This window comes from Arvicola amphibius, chromosome 6 (assembly GCF_903992535.2).
Source record: "Arvicola amphibius chromosome 6, mArvAmp1.2, whole genome shotgun sequence".
Classification (NCBI taxonomy): Eukaryota; Metazoa; Chordata; class Mammalia; order Rodentia; family Cricetidae; genus Arvicola; species Arvicola amphibius.
The window spans coordinates 103225811-103247505 of NC_052052.2; the positions used below are offsets into that span (position 1 = coordinate 103225811).

Here is a 21695-nt window from a genome sequence, read left to right on the forward strand (position 1 = left end):
AACAACAGGCAGGAAAAAAAGCCCTCTTTAACCTGTCCTGGGTTAACTAGTATTAGCACCAAAATGAACAGCAATCCTAAAGAGAAAGGGCAAGATGGTCCTTCACTATAAAATGTAATCTTTTACTATCTTATGAAAGAGTTTAAAAAACAAGCAACCCAAAGGTTTAGTTTTCTGTTTTGTCCACTGAAGTCTGTGACTCAATCTCAACCATAAGACTGGGCTTCTTGCTCTGTTTTCTGTCTCCTAATGAAGGGAGAGAGGAAGTGTGCTTCTAGCACAGCAGAGGAGTGTACGAATGAAGTAGCTCTTTCATTGGTTTTTCTCAAAAAATGCAAGCATTTTAATTATATTTCTCAACATTCTCACATACAAACATTAGGAAAACAAACACTGAACTAACCTAAGTTAAAGAAGAACCTTCAAAAGCATTGCAGAAAGTGAAAAGGATTAGCTGCATTTCTTTTCTTATGCACCAATACTCATTTTTGTGTGTGTGCCTGTGCTCACGCCTGTTTGTGTGTGTCTGTTTAACATATAGCAACAGGACCTATTCTGAATTACTATTAATTATCATAATATCTTCCTATTAAACACAATTTAAATCTTCTTGGAAGGGATGTATTACCAATATATGTTTTAGAGAAGTATAACTATCAACTGTTAGCATATTTACTTCCTTCTCAGTGCTGTGGTTTCTGTAAGAATTATCTTCTCCCCAAAATGACCTATTTTGTACAGGCTTCTGAAAGCATGGTGATTCTGGGTAGGGTGCAAGTCGGGGAAAAATACTAGTCTCTGAAAATGACTGAGTTTATTACTGAAAGCTATGGTTCTTAGAGAGTCCTGCCATGAAAGTCAGTGAACTTCCTCTACTGGACACAGAACATAGGTATAAAACTAATCCACAGTTTTAAAAAGTAGATATAGCTGGCAGTAAGAGAGGCCATGTAAAAGCTAATAAAAAAACTGACATAAGCAGTTTATAGGTCTATTTAAATTGTTCATCTGGTCTTGATTTAAATTTAGTATATGGTATCTATCTAGAAAATTGTCCATTTCTTTTATGTTTTCCAATTTTGTGACATACAGGTTTTTGTAGTATGTCCTAATGATTCTCCAAATTTCCTCTGTGTCCATTGTTATGTCCCCCTTTTCATTTCTGATTTTGTTAATTTGGATGTTCTCCCTCTGCCTTTTGATTAGTTTGAATAAAGATTTGTTTATCTTGTTAATTTTCTCAAAGAACCAGCCCTTTGTCTCACTGATTCTTTGTATTTTTTTTTTGTTTCTATTTTATTGATTTTAGCCTTAAATTTGATTATTTCCTGTCTTGTACTCCTCCTGGGTGAGTCTGCTTTTTTTTTTTTTTTTTCTAGAGCTTTCAGGTATGCTGTTAAATCACTGGTGTGAGCTTTCTCCACTTTCTTTATGTGGGTGCTTAGTGCTATGAACTTTCCTGTTAGTACTGCTTTCATAGTATCCCATGGTTTGGGTACGTTGTGCCTTCATTTCAGTTGAATTCTAGGAAGTCTTTAATTTCTTTCTTTATTTCTTCCTTGACCCAGGGGTGGTTCAATAGTTCACTGTTCAATTTCCATGAGTTTGTAGGCTTTCTGAGAGTAAAGGCATGGAACTTGGACTGGTATGTATAATGAAAAAAAAGCTTGTTTTCTTTTTTAAAAAATTAAAAAATAATATAATAAAATAAAAACTGGCATAAGAACAAAATTTGACACAGAAGTAGCATATTGTTGATAGTTGAGTTGTGATGGCAATTTTTCACAAACAATAAAATCTGTATTCCAATGATAAATTTAAACATGAAAATTACAGCAGAATACTAAATTATAGAACAATACTAAATAGTCCAATACGCAGTGTAATGTACCCTAAGATCTATGCTACTAACAGGATGCCTATAAGAATGTAAGCTAATATGAATGGGAATGTAATTATTTTGAAAGAGTCTGCTACCTTTGAGGTCAGAAATACTAGAATCAAGACTTTGGGATAGTGACTTACGTTTGGAATTTGTAGGTGGAGCTCCTCCATAGTCCCTGATTATGAGTTAGAAGACAATCATTCTGTCACACTTTACACTGTTTCTCAAGAGATCACTGACTTTATCTGACTATTCGCATCCCTTGACTCAGTCTACCACAATTGCATAAGCATTAAAGATACTTACTTCAATTGTGTATATTTCCTATAAACACAACTAAAAAAAAATTTAAGATTTCAGTACATAAAAATTCAAATTAAACGTTTCAGTTTATCCAGCTTATGAAGTCAGGTATTATTCTTTTTTCTTTGTTCTCATTATTTTCTTTTACTCCCTCTACTTTTCACTACTCCTTATCTGGTTTCCAATATATGCTAAACTCTTCACTTAACAATGGACTTACAACATTTTATACTTTATAGGGAGGATTTTACATCTATATGGAAAAAGGGACAAAGAAATAAATAAACCAATTTCAGAGTATAATGAAGTTTAAAAGACTAGATAAGAGTTTAAAACACAAATGCACATGCTTCCTGTAAGGATAAAGGTTACTAGTCAGCTTAATGTCAAGTAGTATTTATTAGGTAGGGGCTAGTAGTTCTTCCTTAGAACACTATGCTAAATACTGTCACAATAAGAAGGGGTTTTCCACTGCTGGACCAAGCTCCAGTAGATACTCCAAGTCCATGGCCACACAGATGATACTTATAAAGTGAGTGGGTCACAAAACAAAATGAACAGATACGAACTTGACAGAGATCTCTCAGGAAGTGGGGAGTATACAGGGGTCATAGTGAGATGGTAGAGGGCAGAGGAGAGGATAGTCATTAAAATGCATTCTACATATTTGAAATTGTACAAAAAACCCCCAGATTTAAGTAAATTTAAGGGTTTTTTTGAAGGCATTGTTGGCTGGTCAGAGGTTGTAATCTATCACATCCTGGCAGCTTTCTATTAGCTCAGCAACATAGAAACTCTCTTCCTCTCCAGAAAAGGTTCCTGCTCTCTACTTAGCTGTATCTGAAGGATGTCTCTAGGCCTGGGATGCATGACTTATCTCAAGGGTGACCCTTGACACTGTTCCCTCCCTCCAAATGTTCTTCCCCTGATGATCCACAGGGTAATTAGGTAAGTGCTCTCTGGCCATTTTGGTAGGACTGTGCTTCCACCAATCCAGCTATATGACAGGACTGTGCCACTTAATGCAATTTAGGGTCTGTCCCCAGGCTCCCAATCCCACATATTGCTTATACTCTGGAATAAAGTTGAGCTGATTCACCGAAGTTGTCTCTCGAAGGTCTGTTTCCATTCCTACCCACAGCTGTCTAGAACGCTGTTCCCTGCTTCTGTTCTCTCCACCCTGTGGACCAATGCAGTCAATAGTCCCAAAGAAGCAGCAGAACCACAGGTTTTAAAGGCCTATATAGTTATTTTCTCCATTCCTGGAGAGAAAATGAAGATGGAGACATATAGGACTCAAGAGAGGTCACATATGCAATGGAAGACCTCTTTCCAAGGTTATATAGAGATAATAAAAATCTATAAGGGGACAGGATAGGAGACTATTCAGTGGAACTTCCTGCAAACTGGGCAGGGAGCTTTGGGAATGCAGCTTTCCTGTTGTCACCCATGCTGGGCTTGCGACTTTGTATTGATGCAGTTGCTTCAGAATCACCAATACTCCTGCAAGTAACCTCACAATATACTTGGCTGGAATTCTTTCATCAGTCTGTTACTGGTGACCTATCTGGGTAAATAGATGTTTGTTCATGTTTTCCCAGGAAAATTAATGCAGCAGAAGGTCAGACTGATGCACTAGGAATGACTTGGTTATGCCTATGTAAGGGCTGCAGCAGACTTTATCTCCTTGTATTTAATTGGAAAACCTTCTAGGCACACTAGAAAAAGACTTTAACGGTATTGTTTATATTCCCCACTATCAGATGAAAAAAGAAAGGATACCAAAAGGAAGGAAAAGAGGAAGGAGGCTATATGGCATGAAACTGAAAGGAAAACAGCATGCTTCCTGTCACACGACCTTAGCTCCCCTAATCTCTCATTTCATCGATGTCATAGGAAAAGCACTGAATTCAAGACTATAAACATAATGCCTTTTGAACAGTAGGTCACCAAAAAAATTGTCACATGACTCTGCCACCTATTTTCCTTTCATTAACACCAGATCATGGTTACACAAGTCTTACATCAGTCTTTTTAATACAGATGGGCAAGGTCCACTCTTAGGAATTGCTAAGTTAGCTGCTGCATCTTCATCTTAACTTTTGTTCACTGCTCTCAGTTTACCACTTCTATACAATCGTTGGCCCAAACTCTGTACTTTACCTGCTGTTCCAATATTTTAAGTATAAGCATCAAAATCCCAGGGTTGAGCATTAATTGAAAGAGCTTATCTATATAGAGCCTCACTCTGCACTTCAGCATCTTTAAAACTTCAGTCAGAGTCTACCCCCACTTTTTTTTAAGAGTACAAACCCTCCTTTTAATGTTTTGTTCTAGGTTTTCCTTCTTTTCATTCTTATAGCTTAATGTTCTCAGTCCTTTTAAGTTAACCTGTTAGACCTTTCCATGTGGGTCCACCTTCCTAGACCTTTGTGATTCATGCTGCTTTCCTTTAGAATGCTCCATCTCCTTGATATAACTTCAATAACATTTGCCAATGCTGGGCATGGTGTCCTAGATAGCAGCAAAAAGCCTTTGTGTGGTAGAAAGTTGCTAAGTTACTTGCTCCATAGTGCTTGCTTCTGGTATCACTTGTAATGCTGACCATTTGGGGAGCGTTTTGGTCCATTATCTTCTCAGATGCCTTCTTTCCTATTCACTTCAATGCCTATAATATTTGTATAACTTTCTAAATGTCTATAAATATGATCTCCAATGAATTATAGTAGGGTCTGTTTTAACTTAAAGCTAAAATGGAGAAAGAAGGCAAAACGCAGCAGAACTTCCTGGGAAGTGCAGGAGACATCTTGTTCCCTTGGCAAGTTGGTCTGCAGAGTCTGCTGCATAAACTTAAGGCCTAACTTACTCAAAACATTTTATAGTGATGTGGCTCCAAGAGAGCTGGAGAATATCATCATTCTATTTCAATCTTTTCTAATTCCAATCTATGATCTTCTAACGGAAATAGAGAAATTATATTTCTTTATTCTTCAACATAATCACTGCCTGAAGTGTATACTATGAGTGTCTCTAATTTGAGTTAATGCCAGAGTGTGAATAGTGGATTAGAAACTTCTCTCTCAGTCATTTACATAGAGTGAAAAAAATTGATCCTAAATACCAATTTCTGTGGTACCTGAATTGCTATCCCATCTACCTTGAGCCATTAATTTTAGCATTGTATTTGTCCCAACTCAGCTGATTAAGCTGCCTTTTCTATTTGTAGGAAAACTTGCTATTCTCATTTCTACTTCTATATGGCTGAGCACAAAACTCAGTTAAAAAGAAGCCTAGAGAAATCCAGCATATCACTATATATCATCTCACATGTACCTTTCTGTGCTTCTCTCCCCATGGCATATACTCATCAAGTTAATCCGAAGGCTTGATTCTTTAATAGTCTAACCGGCTAACAAGTCTAGCTTACTGTCAGAGTGATTCTGATGCTAATCTTAAAGTATCACTGAGATGCCTAGTGTTAATTGTCTACTAAATTTCACAGTATGGGTGAAAATACTTTAAATTCTTTAAATAACTTTCCTAAAAACCAATATACCAGCATCTATTATTTCTACTACCAACACATATAATTTTCTTTTAAGTTATTATTATTTTAGATTAATTTCTAATTTCCTATTTGGCTAGCTATCTAAATTCCTTGGTAGTTTCCAAAGATTTTGATGTACATAATGTATTTGTTCATGGTACCTTCAGGACGTCTACTTCTAACTGGAGGAAGAACACTTCCTGTAAGAAGTTAAGGTCAACCAATATTGGAAAACAAAGCATGAGAATAGGATGAAGAGCCAACAACTGTAGACCTTAAGCCTAAATAAACTTTGCTAGAATTTCGGGCAATATGTGTAAGAATGTACAGTGGTATTAATTGTACTAACGTAATTTTACATTTCTCAGTGGGTGGAATTATTAAGGATAATAAGACTTTTTCAAAAGGGAAGCAACTTTTTAAAAATGTATTTCAAATTCTTTTAAAAATAACTATGATTAATTTTAGATTTTCATCAGAAGTAAAGTTAAGAGACAAAGGAAAGTAAGCCTATTAAAAAGAATATGTGACTTCCAAGGATCTTTGGATCCCAGGTGAGTTGGTCAGGGAGGTAAGCCACGGCAGTTCTCTTGCCATGCTTAAGGTGCTTCCTAAAAAGTAAGAAGCTTGCCTTGTGGGAGGCATCTCTTTCTGGTGAAGAAGCTGGACTGCTTATTTCCATATGATTGGTTTCATAAAGTCCCACAGCCTGGTCATCCACAGCGACACAACTGTGTAACTGATGCTGCAGCCCTTCTACCATAGAGGAATTTCATTGGGTACCAGTGAAAGGCAAATGGCCTCTAGGAAGGCAAACTATCAGCGTAAAATGGCAAATGCAGACCATGAGGCTACCAAGACTGCATCTTTTCCATTAACCAGACACATGTGTTGGAGGCATTCAAAGACACACAAGCCATGAGCCCTAGGTTTTCTCTCATGTCCAATTATTACCAAAATAGTTGTTCCTTTTCTATACAGAGCCTGTATTCTTTAGTCTTCTAAAACTTTATTTCCAGAAACACAAATCTATCAGGGACCAGACAACTGGGGACTTGCTAAAGGCTTAATGTTCCAAACAGAGGAGAAGTAAAACGAAACAGAGGCAATCGAGTAATTTCTTGTCTACTTTGATACTGGCTTTGATACTGGCACTCTGTATGTTCTGTATCTTCCTCATTCCATTTCTTTATTTTTTTTCCTTCTTCTTCTCTCCAGAGACAATAGAACCAAAATGTACCCACGGTAACATTTTATTATTATCTGCTAGGGTAGAAATGGCCCTTTGATAAAAGTAACAGGAATCAAACAAAGCCCAGCCACTCTCTCCACAGTATGGGTCATTGAAAAGGATTTCTTCTTGTGAGAACGTAAAGAAAATTACCTTTCATTTCTCATTCCTTTACCTGGTATTTAAAACTCAATTTGAAAATTATCTATATTGTTAGCTCTTTCATTAATTTTTGAGTGTGATGTATATGTGTGTATACATGTGTATCTGTTCCTGTTTGTGTGTTTGTGTGCATGAGTGCAGCGTGCATTTCTGGGGAAATCTTTTGTCTTCACTCACTGTGGGAGCACTGGGGTTGCATATGCACTTCACTCTACCCAGTTTTACATAGTCCAGGGAATCTGAATTCAGGCCCTCACAAATGCATAGCAAGCACTTTACCCCACTAAGTCATCTTCCTAGCTCTCTGATAATTCTTTTTAATATAACCGTATGATATAATCCATCTTTAGTGAATCCATCTTTCACAAAGCAGGGTTAGGAACCCTGCCTACACATATATAAAAATTCTAATTGTGCTTCATATTTACCCTGCTGGTCCTCAGTCAGTAAACATTGAAAGAGTGTCACAGGAAGTAATACAGCAATAACTAATGACAAAAGTATTCTTCTTGAGGACCACTAAAAATAGGGACAGTCGCACACAATGTAGGGTCCAACCCTGCCTTTTAAGATACATAGGACAGTTAGATGTGGTTGTAGAACCTATAATCCTAGCACCATTTGTATTACTTATATCAAGGTTCTGATAGAGGTTAGGTAGAAAGGAAAGGCATAAAATTAGAACCATATTTCACCACCTCACTGCAGCCCCTGCACCCCTAGTATTATAACGTAAACTCTCCAGGGATGTTCTTTATAAACTTGTAACATTTTTGAGAAGAATGCAGCTTGCAAGATTATCAACTGTCATTGTACTATACTAGCAGCATTCACTTGGTATTTATTGGATATGTAAAACATCTCTGAATGCTAGGTATTACCTCTGTCTTGTGGATAGAGAAATTGAGGTTCATTCTCTAAGCTATCTCACAGTAATAAGTACCAGATGTAAGTCTCCTGTCTCCAGGGCCCATGCTCATCCTACCAGAACAAGAAGAATCATCTGGATTGTGAGCTGTCACTCTGCCCAATTCTGAATTTAAAAAGTTAGGCTCTGGTGTTTTTTCCCCCGTCACTGTTCATTCTCTAGCCATCTAATCTTATTTTCAAGAAACTCATCCACTGTATTCAACTAATGAGAGATTAGGACAAAGTTAGACTTTATTAATGAATAATTCCCAAACACTGAGTAAAGTCTGTGAGAAGGAAAGAAATGTCTTGTCATCATATTCTAAGATCAATGTGGCCAGTCTCCTGGGTCACCCGACTGCAGGCCGACCGAAAGGAAGATGAAATAGTAATAGTGTCATAAGCATTATGAAAGCTGCTCTTATGAAACTTGAAGGTAATAATTCTTCCCAAGGGAGACATGAACTTAATCTTTGTTCTACCCAGAAAATACTGAGCTTTGACCAATGCAGAACGCACAGCTGCGAAGTACGTACTAATGGCCTCCTAACGTATTTCATGAAAAAGGGAAGTTTTTTTCTTCTGGCTGGTCTATATAGAGATAGTCAACACACATGACTTCTACTTTTTATTTCTCTTTTGGCTTAAAAGTTACCAAAGAAGTGACAGCAAAATGTGATCAGCAACACATTAGATGAGGATTGAGGTTCTGTTCCTGCCTTATAGACAAGCCAAACCCCTCCCCCCCTACCCCTCCCCCATCTGCTGAGGCAGGCAGATCTTCCTGCTTGTAGCCCGACTCTCTTCCTTTTCCGTCTCTCAAAGAGGCAGCTTCTGCCTTTCCCTACTCCTCCCCTTCCCCCTTCTCTCTCTCTCTCCCCCTGCTCTCTCTCCCTGCCCCTCCTTCTCCCCCTTTCCTTCCATAACCCACTTAATAAATATCCAACCTCACTCGGCATGGCGTGCCTATCCATGTCTCTGTCTCTTGCTCACCACCTCATGTCTCCCTGCCTGGGACCAGCTGCCTTCAGAGACCTGCAGCATGGTCTCATGGCCAGCTGCCAGCTGCAGCCACTCAGGGTCCTGTCGCATTTTTATTTAATCCATTTCACATGTACCTTCAACTCTTCTCCCTCTCCTGGACTGTCATCTTGCTCCAGAAATGCTGTCTGGTCCTCACAACCACAACACTCAATGTGTTTTTGTGGCCTTCATTCTTCTTGACCCTTCAGGGGCACCTCAAAATTGAACCTGTTTTTCCTGTTTCCAAAATTTTCTCCTTATCATTGTTCCCACCATTGCTGATTCCATCCCCATTTATTTCAGATAAACCAAAACTTCATCATTGCTGCTTTAATTTACTTATCAATTTTCCTTCGTTACAACACTGTCGTTTATGCCTTAGTCACTCACTCCTTTCCTTGACATTCTCAGGAGAAGGAACATCCTTCTCCAAGTACAAGATAGCAGACTGCACTTGTTTCTTACCAGCTTCTTCTTCATCATCCTTTACAGACCCTACTTTATCTAACAGAGAAATTTTAATTTTTTTAATTCTAACAATGAAGACTCTCTAAAACTATCCTATAAATTATTAGCTTTGTAATTTTACTTTCTTCCATTCCATTTCACATTCGTGAGACTTCAGCTTTCAGACGATGCTTTCATTCTCTCTCTCTGTATAAATTAGGCTAAGCTAGTCCATTCGCTTGTAATGTTTAACATCATCTCTATATACTAAAAATCCGTTACTGGTTTCAAAATTTTGTAGAGATGCTATCTTTTCCTATATTCAATAAAATAAAATTTATTTATTTCTTCTGTGAACTTCTCTGAGTTCAATATGCATGTCTTCTTTAGTAGTTATTATTATTTCAGAGTCTTTTATTGTAGAGATCTATAAATTTACTTTAATGTTCTTAGATTTTAAGTTCTTAAAAAATAAAAAGATAGTCATGATGATAACAACTATAATAATCTGTTATTACAAGTTCCTACTGTATTCCAGCATGGAACATTACTAACACAGCATTCTACGAACTGTCTCCCCCACCCCTTTGTGATACAATTAAGTGAAGAGCTCAAGTGCTCAAATACTTAAGGAGAATCAGAGCCAAGAATTGGATTTAGGTATGACTGATTTTAAAGGCCATATTTTTACTCACTAAGTAATATTTCTCATTGTCTGCAGAACTGGCAGATAATCACTGAAGAAAACATGTTCTTCTTGGGCTGGGGGATGGCTCAGTGAGGAAAGCACTTGCTGTGCAAATGTGAGAATCTGAGCTCAGCTCTGCAGACCCATGCAAAGCCAAGTGTAGTAGCATACCTATGTAATTGTAGCACTCCTATATAAAGAACAGAGGAAAAGACAGCCTCTGTGTAAGCTCACAGGCCTACTAGCTTGGCTGGCATAGGCAGAAACAAACAATAAAGAAATCTAAGTGGAAGGTATAGCCTGACACCTAAGATCACCCTCTGATCTCCACGAGTGTGCTCACAAGCATGCACACACATACATGTACACATGAAACACAGAAAGATTTGAAAAAGTTACCCTTAAGTCCTAACAGTTAGACTAGTTTACTTAGATCTCTAGCTTCTGAAACTGCTTGGGTAATAGTCTGTAAGAAGAAGCAGACACCTTAGACTTCCGCTCTTAAAGAATGAAAACACGGTGAAGCTTGTACACCTCATGATTAAACACAACATAAAATGCAAAGAAAAAGAAAGATCTAATTCACCTGGATTAAGTAAAAGAATAATTTTTGTCTCTTCATGGAAACATCAAGGCCAATGAGGCAATTAATCAAGGCCCTCCAAAAGCCTTGCTTACATAATTTAAAACACACTTAGACAAAAGTCACCAGTATTTCTAGTTTCTGAGGCTCTGACACCAGTGCTGTGAAAATATGGCAACTGTACCTTGATGACAGAAAAATCAATGTAAACTTGAGGTCCAGTTTTACATATAACTGGTAAAATTACATATGGAATGCAGATATTGATGTGAAGAAAATGGTAGCTGTTGCTTTCTACATATAAGCAGCTAAGAACTGTAATCCTCTGAGAGCAATGTCATTATATAGCCCAAATCCCATCACAACAAATACCTTTACAACAGAGATGTCTGTATAACAAAAACCCTTTCAAGCTTTGGCTGACAGCCCACATATTTCAAGCAATATTGGATGTGAGACTTGGAGTTCACAGTAATGGGAATTGACCTGTATTTCCAAACGTAAGATTTGAATGATTTCATCTCTAACTCCATCCCATGATACCATGAGTCTGAGTGATATACGACCCAAACCCATGAGTATAAAAACACAAAGGCAGAAATGAAACTATCAGTGCTCTTAAAGGGAGAATTCCTTCCTTTCACTTGGGGAACACTTATCCATGAAAATGAAGCCATGAAATGGAGCAGATGGTACTGTTTTTGATCTCATCTCAAAAACTGAGAGACAAAACAGTGAAGTGTCTGAAGACTGATGAGTAGTGGTTAGATATATACTTCTAGATGGGCTGCATTTCTAGCTGGACTACATTTCTTCACTTTGGTGAGTCTCAGTATCCTCATCTGTAAACTGTGACTGATACTAATACCTTCAAGATTTTGGTAAAAGCTAAATGAAGAAATATATAAATCTCTCACTAGAGGACCTGAAATACTGTTTATACCCTCCAAAGTTCCTTTACTTGGATTCACTGCCTTTCTTTAAGAGCTTGGGTTTCTGTAAACTATTTTCATGAAATTACTTAGAAAACTTAATAAATAGAAGTTAACAAAATATATTGTATGAACTTGGTATGGATAAGATGTTTCTCAAAGGAACATGTACAAAAAGACAAGAGTCATACATAGAATATATTTGACTGAGAAAAAAGGTTTTGGGGGCCAACGTAAGGAACACACACTCAAAAGATATAGAATAATCAATCAGGTATCACAATACAATTGAGTTCTGATTATTTTGTCAGAGGCCATTTTGAAAAATACCAATAAACTCAACTTCGGTGCTGTGTTTTCCCAGCAGAGGAAGAAATAGGCATCTGGTACAGCTAAGTTTTCTCTGGGTACTACTTTAGGTGATGGGGCAGATTCTCATTTGAAAATGACTTAGCTGAGAATCATGCATATACTGCCTTTCCTAAGTAGGATACTATTAAAGTATTAAAATGAAAGTCTAGTTTCTTTGTGTTGAAAATATCTAAATATTCACAAAGGTTTCTAATATAATCCTGATTTCTAAGGTTTTTATATTTTACTGCTTTTAGATCTGAGTTTCTACTTTTCTAATTATAGGCAATCAAATTTGTAGACAAAAAGTCTAGTCTCTTTAATAGATGTAGTGTTACATGGAATGTTTGAAAAAAACCTAGTTTATTAACAAAATCTAAAGGCAAATATGTCGATCTTTATAAAGTGAGTATTGGCTATGGGCTTTTAAAGTCCTTTTAAAAGCTCCCCAAAGCTCAACAGAGCTAAGCACTATAGAGAACAGGAGATGACCCAACACTTCACAGAATTACAGAATATTAGCCTTAAAATTTTCTTACTCCTTTATTTTCAAAAGGCTCAGAGAAAAGTGTGAGGCAAGGTTCATGTGCTAACTAAAGATCACACACTAGTCAGGCAATGAGCTCCCTCTTACAAGATGCACATAAAAATGAAACAGGCTAGAAAGAAATAGCAAAGCACAGAGGAAAAGGAAGTGTGATATCCAAAGAAGACAGAGAGGCCCTGAGAGGAGAGACTGAAAGAGAACAACATCACTAAAGAAGAAGGGTAAAATCGAGACAGAAACCCAGCGGTAGCAGCAGAGGAGGTATTTTAAATGTAGTCTACAGAGCTTACAACACAGGACTCAAAAACACAAAGCATCAACCTAGTACAATTCTTGGCCTTTGTTTTAATGTAACTTCCACCCCATCACCATGATCTTAAAATGGAGGCAGTGATAAGCACCAGACTTTTCTGGTTAATTTTACCTCTGATTAGGGTGTAAGCCTTAAGTATTTCTGAAGGTGTGTAAGAAGCTCAGGCTCTTAGGGCATTACCCTGGCTACAGGAGGCACAGTTCTCCCAATGATCACTACTGGCCCCGAGAAGAAATGTCCATCCTCAAAGTGAACTCTTTCTTTATCCCACCAGTGGCATCACACTAACGGTTTGCAAGCCATTTCAATGTCTCCACAGGCCATAAAAAAGTGTGATATATTTGTAATTTTATGAGTAATCATGGGAAGGTAACATAGACAGAATTAGCCTGAAACACAAGGCTGAGAAACATTGTTCCTTACAGGGTCAGCAACCCTACCCAGAGGCCACACTGCTTAGAAAGTGACCTCATAGGCGCAGTCAGGGAACCATCAAAAGCTGGGCAGCATTCCTGCCCTCCTCCTTTAGTCCCACCTGCCCCAGCAGGGCGGGAGTTCTGGGAGGAGCCCTGAGGCACAGCCAGAACACCAGGGCTGCCAGCACCAGCTGCTCTCAGACTGCCTTCCTTTCCTCTGTGTCGCTCTCTCTCCCGTGGAGGGAAGGCTCTGGGAGCTCTGGTCAGCCCAGGGATGCCCGCCCCAGCCACTAAGCCCACCCTGACACCTGAGTGACCCCTACCCCCTGTGCCACATGCATTCTGTACCTTTACTCTGGGGAGGGTTCTGACTCCGGTCTCGGAGGACGTTGATCTGGTAGACAGCTCCATAAGGCTCAAAAAGTTCTTTCAGCTCCTTTTCTGACCAGGATCTAGGGATCTGTCCGACAAACATCTTAATGGCATCTGGGTCTGGTTGGTCTGAATGATCCAAAGCTCCGTTCATCTTGTTGGCTGTGCCGTTACTGTCAAAAACGGAACCAGGAGCCAGAGTTAGGGCTTCAGGGTGAAGGACAGGAAGAAAAAAATAGTGGGGGTTGGGGGTGAGGAGGCGGAAAGAGGAAGAAGAGCACAGGGGAAAGTGCCTAATGACTCGTAGAAATTTGATGAACTAAAACAAAGCAGAGGCACCATTAGGTTTTTCTCAGCAGCAGCACGATGCTTTCACTGCATGCTGCTGCTGTTCAGCACTGACTCCCAAGCACAGGGCAGTGCCTGGCCGCCTGTCACCCAGGGCACAGACATCTGAGAATCCAGGCTTGGGAGGCAGCTGCAAGTTAAGTGCAGGTCTCAATTGGCAAGGCTGCCATCAACACCTCACAAATCGGCAGCATTATCAGCTCTGCACTGGTTATCGCTGGGAAAGAAAGGCAGAGCTGGGTTGCTGCTGGATTTCTCACCCTCTCCCCCTTCCCCGCCCTTTCTCAGAGGTTTTGGAAGAGAGGAGAGAGGTGGTAATAATAAAGTCACATGGAAAGAAAATGAAACACTTGGCAGTCCATCAGATGACTAATGCAAGATGCTGGTGATGAATTTGCAGAGTGCGAGAGGCATCCATGTGTGCATCGAATTAGTACGTTGTTGCTGCTCAGAAAGGAAAGCGCTCCAGCTATGCAGCTCAGTGCAGCTGATTGGCTGCCTGCATTGGAGGAAAGGGCCAGAGCTTGGTGGGGGGGTGCTCCCTTTTAAAAAGCACATTGTTTATGGGACCCAAGCACAAAGGGCTTAATTCAGAGAGGCAAAAGTGATCTCAGAATTACTTGCTTTGTGTTGGGAAAAAAAATACAGCACAGAAAGTTGAGTTCCCACTAAAGGACACTGAATATTTTAAATCTTTCACACTCCATAAATTGCTCTCTGTATATCTGACTTCCAGATGTTGCACTTAAGTTCTAAACAATCACACGTTTAGGAAAGAAAAAAAAAAGATCTGCCTTTTCTTCTCCTAGCTTCATTAATATTTGGGGCGGATACAAAGAATTAACGCATAAGCTTTATGTCTTTTTTCCTATCATTTCCCAGACCCACATTTGGGTCAGAATACTTGTTTCAAACCTGATATGGTGAAGAAGTCATTCCTTTTTACCTTGGACAACCAACCTCTTTAACTAGAATAATAAAGTAAACCAAACACCCTCTTCTTCATAATCCCCACCCAGCACACCATATATCCCAGCTCCTATCTTACAAAGACTACATGCTTCTGAATGGCCCAGTTTGTAGCAGAGTACTTTTGGTCCAATTCCTCAGTCTGTGAAAATATAAAGCACCTGAACAAGTGCAAAGCCTGCTGGTGACCTACAGCCTTGCAGGTGACCACTCCACTACATAAGGAGGTCAGAAAGGAGATGACACTAAACTGCAAATGGCAGGTGTTGACTCACTGTAGCCTCAGAGAAATATCAAAAAGTACTAATATTAACAAGAATTTCTTATTTTGTTACAAGAAACATACAAACAAAAAGAACACTGTAAAGCTGCTACAGGTCTAGGCTCACTAGACGCAATCTCTTAAAAAAACAAACAAAACCCAGCATGCCTCTATTCTTTGGAATGGGAACAATTGGGAGCTAAGGCAGGAGGATTCTGAATTTGAGGACAAACTAACATACACAGTGAAAAGTTTGATACACACACACACACACACACACACACACACACATACACACACACACACCCCCCTACCTAAAACTCAAAGGCTTGTAGAATGGAGAAACTTCAATTCAGATTTAATCCAGAGAGGAAATGGCGTCAGATACTCTTCACTAGATTTTGTTTGAATTTCTACCTCTACCTCCCTATTTTACCACTTTGTTTTTTATCTTTGAAGTAAACAATCAGTGTCTAACTTGAAGCATTTTCAGTGCATTCTCTAATCAACCTTACTGTTACAAAAATTTTCTACTGAATAAAATATTGAGTACAAGATCTTTTTTCAACAATTCAGGTATAATGCAATGCTTGTTTCTATTAGAGCTAGAGTTTTTGTCATGTTCTCATGTACCTCTACTTATTTCTCGTCACTGAAAATTCAATCAACAGTTTAACCTGTGGAGCTGTGACTGCACAGGGTGGAGGAGGCACAATTCTTTGCAGTATACAGTTTTATAGCACTTTGAAAGAGAGTGTGGCAAGACTCACTTTGGCACAGGAAGGACTTGTGGTTAGTGCTGTTGACAAGCAGCTAGATGCAAAGAGGAAGGTATTGCTACAGGTCTAAGCTAACAGAAAGCAGAAGTTGGACTATGATTAATATAGTGCAAGAGTTAGGCCACAGTAAACTTGTCTAATACCTAAACTTAGAGTTCTGGAGTAAGCACTTATTAATGTTCATATCTCAAATGAACATTACTTATATGCTTTCCCAAATAACAGAAACTCCCTGAGTTGAAAAAAAAGAGGAAAGCTGTAGAGAAGGATGAAGGCTTCTGCCTTTGGTCTTCATATAGTAGAAAGCGCTTATGTAGAATCTCTCCCAGTCAGCTATTCCTCCTAGATACCTAGAGACCTCCTACCATTCAAAGTGCATGCACAGTAGTGGCAAAATGTGTGGCCTCTGTATCCTGAGATCATCATTTTCTAACTGTGCTACTTTGAGCTTGAGTCTTCATCTATAAAGTAGGAAGAAGAGATTCTGCCCCATTGAGTCACATGACTCAGAATAAGTAGTCTATAAATGTCTATTCTCACCGTGTGCATCATCTTTTCATAATTGAAATGAATGACCACTATAAATCTATTTTCTAATTAAAACTTCTTTTTGTATAAATCCAAACACAATATCCTTAGTAATAGTAGCATCTTACATATACCAATACTTATGTACACCAATCTATGTGTGCACTTTATATTTTTTGTTTATTGGTTTTGGGGTTGTTTGTTTTGCAGACAGAGTCTCACTATGTAGACCTGCCTGCTGGTCTGAACTGGCTATATAGAATAACCTGGCCTTGAACTCAGAGATCTACTTGCCTCTGCCTAGAAAGAGATAGGGTTACATGGGTGAAACACTACATCTGGCAGTTTTACATTTTTAATTCTCAAGACAGTCCTATGAGAAACTAGTGTTTTTCAAATGCCAACATCTGAGAAGTAAGTTCTGTTCCTAAGGTTACCAGATTATAAACTTCAGTTAGAATCCAAATCTATGCCTCCTGGGCTCCAAAGTGCAAAGTATGCTTAATCCACCATGTGGCCAAACATTCTGTACAGTCTGGCTTGAGTGGAGTGCATACAGCTCCTAACAAATCAAGGGGAAGACAAATTCCAGAGCACAGCCTACTGGGTCTCCAGAATCACACTCCCAAATTAAAAAAAAAAAAAAGCAGTGCTGGAAAAAATTTACACACTTTGTTCTTCTATCTGGAAAATATGCTGCAAGGCACCTAAATTATGAACCGTTAAGTCTGCTTTACCCATACCCTTTCAGTCATCACACAAAATCTCCGTCTTCATCTCTATTCCCACGGAGTCACTTTGATGAATAGCTGTCACCCACCCTTATTTACAGACTTTCATTCCTGCCATTTTGCAAACAACTGTTTGTATCTACTGTGAAATGTACAACAATTCTGCCTGTAAGGAAATTCAGTCATATCTAGTATAAATTAAAACCACCACCAAGAATTCCCAATCAAAAATTTTATTTATGATAGCTGTTCATATCACAGTGACTCTCCTATTATTACTGCATCTTGATGTATCTAACTATTTTGATAATTTTAACACACCTAAACTTTTCCTTTGGACTCTGAATCTTTTGTCTTGGCTGAAGTTCGAATTCTCATAGCAATGTGGTAACTTCTGTTCTCATAGGTTTGTAGGTATAGATACTTCTCAGTAAGCCAAAGATTATGTGCTAATATGTTTTAAGTTAAGCTTTGTTTCCCTGACAGAGGTCATAGACAGGCATGGTATTCTTCATAGAGAATTACAGCTACCTATATATAACTCAATCTCAGCAAAACCATCTACTAAAATCTTTGTCAAAAAAGAATTTGATGGACTTAGGAAATTAGGACTAACTTCATTTTCCTCACACCCCACCTTCCTTATAATCCAGTGTAATGCCTTTTTTTTAGTGCAGAAATTTAGATTCAAATCCAATTAGTATTTACAGAGGGCCTACCCTCTGCCAGAAATCTTTGCCAAGTATTTGACACACAACATCACAATAGCTTCAGTCGGAACCATCTTCATTTTAGAGATGAAGCAAATGAGAGCCACTGGGGTAATGTGCCTTTTCCAATGTAATACCATAAGGAATCATGACTATAAAATATGGATGTAGTAAGACCTAAAAGCCAATCGTCTTTCCTTCCTGTTCCATAAGAACTAGACTTCTTTGGAGAAACCCCGAGGTAGTGTTTCACATGGACTCTGTGAACTCTTGCAGCTCTTGGACACAGACAGATACATCTGTGGGCACCTTGCCTAAAAACTTTAGCAAGATCCTGAATACCAATTCTTCTTTTGCCCTTGGCAAAGAACCTACTCTAAGACTCCTCTAGGACAGGTGCCAAAGGGAATGGGACCACAAGTCGGAGAGCACAGAGCCAGGGGACATTGTCGGTAGGAGTCTTAGAGCCAAGATAAAAACCCAGCGATACTGGAGGCTGGTGAGAGTGCTTACATTGTGCTTTTAGCGCTGTGCTGACCTACTTACCTACTCTATTTTCTAGTAAGAAGAAATCAGATCAACAGAGAATATGCAAAACTGTCCGTAGTTCCTCTGAGAAAGCAGAATATCATTAAAAATAAGTGGCTTAATGCATTATTATTAACTTCAGGAAGACGTTTTATAAGAAAGACCTAGAAATTTTCAAGTTTCCTTTTCAAGACTAAAAAAAACAAGGGAAACAGATTTTTGATTTTGTAATTTGTTCTTGGATAGTCTTCTGTGTTTAACTCCCTTTATCTATATAAATGGAGTAACAGACTTTCAAAATGGCTTGTGATGGGTTCCAAGTGCCAATAAAGATCCATATTAATGTACGGAACCAAAAATACTATGGAAAATGACACTGCTTCTGATACTTTTGACTAAAGATAGCTGATCTTACTGGTGTTTATAAATCATATTATTCTTAACATTTTTGTTTGTTCTTTAACTGTGTTTATTTCTTGGGATAATCAATATGAGTTCTATTCGAATGTATGCTGATGGAAGTGATCCCTACGTGTATACTTGATCATGCTAGGCACTAGCTGCATATAGCAACTGAGCCCTGAACTGTGGCTAATGTAACTACATAAATGAATTTTTATTAATTTTATTTAAATAGCTCTATAAATAAATATACTATTCTCTTTCCTTTAAAAACCCTGATTAGAGTTGAGATTCACCTAAATATATTATTCTAAGGGAGTTGCTTTAAAAACTTTATTAATTCTGAGTTGCATAACTCTATGCAGATAATGGGCCAATGGGACTGGTCTTGGTTCAGCATCAATTTTACTGTGTGCCCTCTTCTCTTACCAAACCCCCTTATAAACCAAAGAGAATAAATAGCTTCTTTTATTTGGCTATAGTTACTACAAAAAGCTATAAGAAATATTAAGTTCCTATAAATACTTGTGTTAATGATTTATTTTTAAAAAATTCTTACCTTCAGTGTGTTTGGGTATAGTTTGGATACAGAGAATGACTATAGAAAAGATAATTTAGAAAATATAACCAATGGTCTAAAACTCTGGTATGATGCCCCTTCTTTGTTTAATCCCCAAAACTCATAGACACACGCAAATCAGAGAGTTGACAAGGTGTCATGGACACTGTGGGGAGACACTCAGGTTCAGATGGAACTAACTGTGAGTGCCCTGCTGCCAAGAGTGCTGTCAAAGAGGCATCCCTCTCAATATGTGCCAGCATTCTTCATAGCAAAATGAGCTGCAACCCATCATTCAGTGAACTGACAAAACCACTCTTTTAATAGGTTTAGGAATCATTTTTAACACTTCATTGTACTTAAAAGATAGCACACAAAAAAGTTGGCTCTTTGGATGTCACAGAAAACTATCCAAGTTTGAGCTGAATAAGTAAAAAAAAAAAAAGGACTGGCAATGGGTCTGATGCTTCAGGCAGGCCTCAGGATAAGCTACCACTTGTCTGCACTGCCCATCTTGTATTGGTCATTTAATAAGAGGATTCTCTTCTCCACAGATTAGCAGCATGGCAACCAGGCAACAGACAGAGCCACTGTATGGTTGCCTGTAGTCACAACTTATCCAACATTCTAAAGTTGAACTGTCACTACCAACTTATTAGTTTTTCAATTTTAAAAAAGAAAAGAATCAGAATTTCAACTTCAAGTTCTGAAAACCGCAACTCCTCTTAAAATAGTCCTTTAAATGTCTGACATGACAGAAACCTCCTGGCATCTTTGCTGGCTGTTTTTCAACAAGGTGCAGTTGGATACTGTTAGGCTGCCTGGCTGTGTACTAATTGTAGTAAGGTTGTGGGTAGCTGAATACTTTTAATAAACTTAATACTCTCTTGATATAAACTGTATCATCAATAAGATAAAATAATAATGATACCCCTGTATGGAAGATACTGTTATCGTTTATCATGTGTAACAGACGTTTTGAATTACAGCCATGCAAATTATAAAATAAGGCCCAAGATTTTTGGGATCTAGGAACAGCTGTGCATCAGCTCAAAAAACTTCATGGAAGATTAACTGGAGTAAATATTCCCAAAATATCGGACATAGGTAAAGGCCTTCTCCAGTGCTCACATTTTAAGTAAATTAACTTGTGCTATTCTGAAGAAAACATTCAAGGTTACTCTTGTACACATACATGCTATACCGCGTGTCTAAAAGCTTTGACAAAAGATGAGGGAAAGAAATGCTCTGAGAGTGCACAGCAGAACATCATCTTATTCCACCTGCAACTCGGAAACAACACATTTGTGATGGATGTTTTACTAAATTACTAGAGTTAATACTGGAATGTATTTGGTCAGAGATCTGAAAGCTATACATCTGTTATTAGGATAACAAGTAACTAACTATTACTCATAGGGAACTCTTTCTCTCTAGAAAGGTCACAAACGCCAGCATCTGAACTCACCAAGTGAAAAGGAAACCTGATTACCTTATCTCAGTTTGACTACTAGTAAGGAGCAAGCTGGAAAACCCCACAAAGAAGTAAATTTAGAGGCATCAGGAAAGTACATGATGGCTGAACACACAATAACCCTTGCCGGGAAAGAGGCAACGCACTGACTATGGACCGCCCTCACTGAAAAACTCATTTCCTGCTGAGATTTGTCAGAAATGGTTTAGTGGGCTTTAGGGCTAGAGGTGTTTTCGATGAATGTTTAGAAATCGCAACAGGGAAACAATCATCCCAAACAAGCTTTTCAGAGGGCCTCACCTTTCAGAACTGCACATAGATTCATGCTGACACACCCTCTCCTGGGGGGCCCAGGTTACTACCACAACTTCCACTTCCCAGTCTGCTTTACTTGCCCATACCTGACTGCTGAATGTTACTCTCTGCTGTAGGCAAGTAATCAAAAATGGCTCTTTAGGATGATTGAAAGGAGATTGTTTAGCTATTGATGAACTGAAAATTAGATCATTACGAAATGAAGACAAATATTACATGAAATCAACATGGGCTTATATTTCCCAAAATGACCACTGATTTTTTTTTTATTTTACTCCCACTATTTATAATCTAGCATCAAGTAACAAAAATAAGAAATGCCCCAAAGAGGGGCAAATAATATAGACAATGTTAGACCCTAAATTAACCTATGCTAAATGC

General features: G+C 38.4%; 1 protein-coding gene across 6 annotated transcripts in view; it reads right to left on the bottom strand.

The window, feature by feature from the left end:
- Window positions 1-21695, bottom strand: part of Celf2 (CUGBP Elav-like family member 2) — a 526057-nt gene that overhangs the window by 159315 nt on the left and 345047 nt on the right. For all 6 annotated transcript variants that reach the window (XM_038332725.1, XM_038332722.1, XM_038332724.1 and 3 more), the window contains one exon: window positions 13686-13882. In XM_038332725.1, the coding sequence (XP_038188653.1) occupies window positions 13686-13882 (197 nt within the window). The remainder of the gene's footprint in view (window positions 1-13685; window positions 13883-21695) is intronic.